Source organism: Coregonus lavaretus (assembly GCF_964263955.1).
Source record: "Coregonus lavaretus genome assembly, chromosome: 14".
NCBI lineage: Eukaryota > Metazoa > Chordata > Actinopteri > Salmoniformes > Salmonidae > Coregonus > Coregonus lavaretus.
The window spans coordinates 45,168,928-45,174,927 of record NC_140001.1 but is presented as its reverse complement, the minus strand read 5'-3'; the positions used below and the strand labels follow the sequence as shown (position 1 = coordinate 45,174,927).

Sequence of the window (6,000 nt, the reverse complement as noted above, 5' to 3'; positions counted from 1 at the left end):
CAAGAAGGAGAGTGATGCATCAGATGACCTGGCCTCCACAATCCCCGACCTCAACCAAATTGAGATGGTTTGGGATGAGTCGGACCGCAGAGTGAAGGAAAAGTGCTCAGAATATTTGGGAACTCCTTCAAGACTGTTGGAAAAGCATTCCAGGTGAAGCTGGTTGAGAGAATGCCAAGAGTGTGCAAAGCTGTCATCAAGGCAAAGGGTGGCTATTTGAAGAATCTCAAATCTAAAATATATTTAGATTTGTTTAACACTTTTTTGGTTACTACATGATTCCATATTTGTTATTTCATAGTTTTGATGTCTTCACTATTATTCTACAATGTAGAAAGTAAAAATAAAGAAAAGCCCTTGAATGAGTAGGTGTTCTAAACCTTTTGACCAGTAGTGTACATCCAGAACATTTGGTTTCTTATGTTTGGGCGATCAGAATATATTGAATGCTTGACTGTACAATGTGCTGTAGCCTACATCATAGCATATCCTACCTTGTAGAAGAAGAGAAAACTAACGTCCATACTGTCACTGAGCCTTGCTCTACTCTAGGTAAATTGTCTTGCTGGAGTGTACTCACACACACAAACACACACTCACCATTGTCCCCAACCAACCTTCTCACACACAAACACATAGTCACACAGCCACTCCAGTGTTTCCCTCAGTACTCGATCTCGTTTAAGTTTTCTGAGAAGCCGGAGTATGGAATATTATCACCAGGATCTAGAAGAGAAATATGAGAAATGTTAAAATGCATCTGTGAATCAATCTCATGTTGGAAGGGAATAGAGAGGTGTATATTTTATTCTTAATCTTGTTCCCAGCCGGCTCTCATGTGGTAACAATGATTATATTCCTATTTATATGTATAGAGAACTGTTTCTATTCTTTACTTGCTTTTTCTATGTATAGAGAACTAAGTATATTCTGACCCAGAACCTGTGGTAGGAAGCTGTACTGCAGTGTGTGAATGAAGTTACCCACTGGGCAAAAACAGCTTGAAAAAATTTGTTTCCATGTTATTTAAAAAAAGCAAAAACAATGTGATGACGTTGAATCAATGTGGAAAGCTGATTGGATTTGCAAAAAGTCATCGACTTAAGGGAATTTTGTCTTTTTTTCACCCAACCTTTATTCTAAATCCAATGACCGGGTGATTTTTTTTGTTGATTTCACGTTGAATTCACGTTAGTTGATAACTTAACCAAATGTAAATCAAAACTAGACGTTGAACTGTGTCTTTGCCCAGTGGGTATTATCCTGAGCTACTGAAACGTGATTAGACACGACACTGTCTAGTACTTACTGTACTGTACTGACAGTATTTCTCCAGCCCCTGTCTAGACTTGGTTAAGCGGCTCTACACAATAAAAAAATAGCACAGTAATTACTGTAAAACTTTGCAATGCCGTTGATTTAGTGTGTCATAATTATGTCATACTGAACTAATTAAAGTTTTTCTAGATAGCGTATAATGTGTTAACTGTGAAATGTGTGTAATGTGTGTTCTCAAGTCCAACATAGCTCTAGAATACCCACCTGTTGTGCATGGTCCTTTTTTAAACACAATGTCATCAATCGCGATATCACTTCTAATTGATGGGCCTCGGATTGCTTCAAATATAATCTACAAAGTGAAGAATAATCATCATAAATCATGCAAGTCCTCATACTTCTCACAATATCATGGCTATATCTATAATCAATGTGTGTGTCCGTAACTGTGTGTGTGAGTGTGTGTGCGCATGCCTATGTGTCTGTGTGTGCCTATACGTGTGTGTATGCAAGCTTGTGTGGGTGTGTGTGTCTACCTGGTGTCTGTGGTCACACTCGTAGTCCACCGTGGCCCTCATCCAGGAGATGCTTTGCTCGCCACGCCGTCTCCATAGCAAAGCGTCCCGCTCGCTGTCGCCGCGGCCCAGGAGCACACTCAGTATGCCGGTGCCTGAGCCGTACATGTGGTAGTAGAAGACCAGACACTGGGGCTCCACGGAGCCCCTTAGGTCTGAGGACAGCAGGCGGGCTGTGTGACCAGGACGCATCAGAGAGGCCTCGATGTACATGAAGTATCCTGGAGAGAGAAGTAGAATAAGATATAAGAGATTATACATGTAAATGAAGTACCCTGGAGAGAGAAAGAGAGAGAGAAGGCATAGAAGATATAAGACATGAGGTACTACGTACATGAAGTACCCCATACACAGAGAAGTTATGGAAGTTTTGATATATGAGAGGTTAGGTGAAATGTAAACTCTCAGGAGGTGTGGGATACAGTATCAGGGTCCTATAAACCCCAAAGTGGTTTAGCACAAAGCAAGCTAGATCTACTCATGCTTTTATCAAGCTAGGCAGCTTCAGTTATTGTCACATTTCAGGACAGGCTTCATCCGTACTATGATGGTGGATATTGCTAGTCTGCCTGCCGCTAACTCTAGCAGGCTTGTACAGTAACTATGTCACACATGGCTAGTCGAACGTCGCGTTCTTCATTGAGACAATGCTGAAACATCAATCCAGGGGTAAGTCAGTGTCACATTTTCATTTGTGCCAAAATCTAAATGAAAGAAAAGTTATCTTGCAAACAAAAAGTTATCTTGCAAAAGCAGGCTATGGTGGGAAATAGGCTTTTATACGTGTGTCTTTATTTTATTACTTATCGTTAATGCCGTCTTTGGTAAGTGAAAAATTTACAGTTTGGAAAGCAAATGCTGTCATTACTAATGTGTAACGTGATAGACATTAAAAAGAAATATGACACACAAAGAAACATTGAATTAATAAAATATTTAAATCTGTCGTATTCCCAGTGGCGTGTATTCATGGTTACCAAGGGAAGCCAGGCTTCCACCAAAAATGTAAGTGTGACCAAGAAAAAACATACGAAATAATGTATCTTTCATCTCTCTGTGTTTCGTAAATTTCCTTCAATTAGCAAGAGGCTGAATGTATCTCACCGGAGAAAGCATCCGAGCGAGTGAAACAGTGCCCCTCTGTCTCTCTATGTGAAGCCCATCTATCTGATCAAATCAAATTGTATTTGTCACGTGCCAAATACAACAGGTGTAGACCTTACAGTGAAATGCTTACTTACAAGCCCCTAACCAACAATGCAATTTTAAGAAAGAATACTCCCCAAAAAATCACAAAATAATACAATATAAAATAATTTGAAATAAAAGTAACAAATAATTAAAGAGCAGCAGTAAAAACAACAATAGCAAGGCTATATACAGGGGGTACCGGTACCGAGTCAATGTGCGAGGGCAACAGTTAGTCGAGGTAATTGAGGTAATATGTACATGTTGGTAGAGTTATTAAAGTGACTATGCATAGATAATAAACAGAGTAGCAGCAGCGTAAAAGAAGGGGGGGGGGGGGGGCAATGCAAATAGTCTGGGTAGCCATTTGATTAGATGTTCAGGAGTCTTATGGCTTGGGGGTAGAAGCTGTTTAGAAGCCTCTTGGACCTAGACTTGGAGCTCCGGTACAGCTTGTCGTACATTAGCAGAGAGAACAGTCTATGACTAGGGTGGCTGAAGTCTTCCCCTGACACTGCCTGGATGGCAGGAGGCTTGGCCCCAGTGATGTACTGGGCCGTACGCACAACCCTCTGTAGTGGCTTGCGGTCGGAGGCCGAGCAGTTGTCATACCAGGCAGTGATGCAACCAGTCAGGATGCTCTCGATGGTGCAGCTGTAGAACCTTTTGAGGATCTGAGGACCCATGCCAAATATTTTCAGTCTCCTTAGGGGGAATAGGTTTTGTCGTGCCCTCTTCACGACTGTCTTGGTGTGCTTGCACCATGTTAGTTTGTTGGTGATGTGGACACCAAGGAACTTGAAGCTCTCAACCTGCTCCACTACAGCCCCGTCGATGAGAATAGGGGCGTGCTCTTCTTTTTCCTGTAGTCCACAATCATCTCCTTTGTCTTGATCACGTTGAGGGAGAGGTTATTGTCCTGGCACCACACGGCCAGGTCTCTGACCTCCTCCCTATAGGCTGTCTCATCGTTGTCGGTGATCAGGCCTACCACTGTTGTGTCATCGGCAAACTTAATGATGGTGTTGGAGTCGTGCCTGGCTATGCAGTCATGAGTGAACAGGGAGTACAGGAGGGGACTGAGCACGCACCGTGAGGGGTTACCGTGTTGAGGATCAGCGTGGTTCGATTCCCACGGGGGGCCAGTATGAAAATGTATGCACTCACTAATTGTAAGTCGCTCTGGATAAGAGCGTCTGCTAAATGACTAAAATGTAAATGTGTTGAACGCTGAGCTGTAGTCAATGAATAGCATTCTCACATAGGTGTTCCTTTTGTCCAGGTGTGAAAGGGCAGTGTGGAGCGCAATAGAGATTGCATCATCTGTGGATCTGTTGGGGCGATATGCAAATTGGAGTGGGTCTAGGGTTTCTGGGATAATGGTGTTGATGTGAGCCATGACCAGCCTTTCAAAGCACTTCATGGCTACAGATGTGAGTGCTACGGGTCGGTAGTCATTTAGGCAGGTTACCTTAGTGTTCTTGGGCACAGGGACTATGGTGGTCTGCTTGAAACATGTTGGTATTACAGACTCAGACAGGGAGAGGTTGAAAATGTCACATAGGTTGTAATATGTATTTTCTTTTTCTGGTTTGGCTTCCCCGGTGACTTTACCCATGCACCGCTACTGCGCTAACTCAAACTTTAAGCATCAGTTGTCAGAGCAGCTTACCGATCACTGCACCTGTACACAGCCCATCTGTAATTAGCCCACCCAACTACCTCATCCCCATATTGTTATTTACATTGTTATTTATTTTGCTCATTTGCACCCCAGTATCTCTATTTGCACATCATCTTCTTCACATCTATTACTCCAGTGTTAATACTACATTGTAATTATTTTGCACTATGGCCTATTTATTGCCTTACCTCCATAACTTACTACATTTGCACACACTGTATATATATTTTCTATTGTGTTATTGACTGTACATTTTGTTTTTGTTTATTCCATATGTAACTCTGTGTTGTTGTTGTTTTTAATCGCACTGCTTTGCTTTATCTTGGCCAGGTCGCAGTTGTAAATGAGAACTTGTTCTCAACTGGCTTACCTGGTTAAATAAAGGTGAAATAAATAAATACAATCTTTTTAAAAAACTGATTCTTAGGGCTCTGGAGTTAGAGGTCGTATCAACAAAGATAAAAAAAAACATAAACTCTTAGATATCTTGAGATATCAGAGGTCATACATAAAAACACCCGTAGGTGAATTACAGCATATCAGCATTACCCGTATGTGCATGCACATGCGCGTGGGTTTATGTGTGTGTGATTTCCTCACTCCAGTTAACCTGGATTTAACCTGTGTGTGTGTGTATAACTGATGCCTGAACTCGGTGTATGTATGAATGAAGGGATGAATGAATGAAGTGGTGACTCACCCACCCCTGTAGTGTGGTCCCCTCGGGGCCCGGTGTAGGAGGTGGGGGTCTGTCCTCGCACCCGGAGCCAGTCCCCTTTGTCTGTCTCCTTCTCCTGGTTGTAGCCACAGTCCCCTGTCTCAAAGTTACACTGGCCAGGCAGGCGTCTCAACGGCCCTGGGACACAGACGTACACACACACACACACACACACACACACAGCTGTTTTAAGGAATTTGACAGCAAATCTTGATTCGATGTAGAAATATGGGTATGATCTACTTCAAGCTTGTTCTCACTCACTGGGGGTTGGCATGAGTGTTGTTCAAAACGATCACTCAAGTGAGTTCATAATCAGATAATGTATAACTGTGATAGCAGCTTTGACTCCATATCCCCATTGCTCTGCACAATCGGGGTTGTAGCTATATCATCCGAGTCAGTAGCAGTATATAAGGCTAAACATTCCTTTTCCATTTCTTAGCTTTAAGAGTGACACAATATTACAACACAACATTACCAGTGCTTTGAAATGGTTTCTGTTATACACTACAGCATATAAGTGAAATAAATTATTATTAAAATCAAAGCCAGCT

At 42.2% G+C, this 6,000-nt stretch overlaps 1 protein-coding gene across 1 annotated transcript in view; it reads right to left on the bottom strand.

The window, feature by feature from the left end:
• Window positions 1–664: 664 nt before the first annotated feature.
• The window catches only part of LOC311141148 (MAM domain-containing protein 2-like), a gene marked incomplete at both ends in the record, with an annotated part of 48,304 nt that continues 42,968 nt past the window's right edge, over window positions 665–6,000 (bottom strand). The window contains 4 exons of the mRNA XM_084176401.1: window positions 665–726; window positions 1,543–1,630; window positions 1,815–2,074; window positions 5,426–5,581. Of these exons, the coding sequence (XP_084032527.1) occupies window positions 665–726; window positions 1,543–1,630; window positions 1,815–2,074; window positions 5,426–5,581 (566 nt within the window). The remainder of the gene's footprint in view (window positions 727–1,542; window positions 1,631–1,814; window positions 2,075–5,425; window positions 5,582–6,000) is intronic.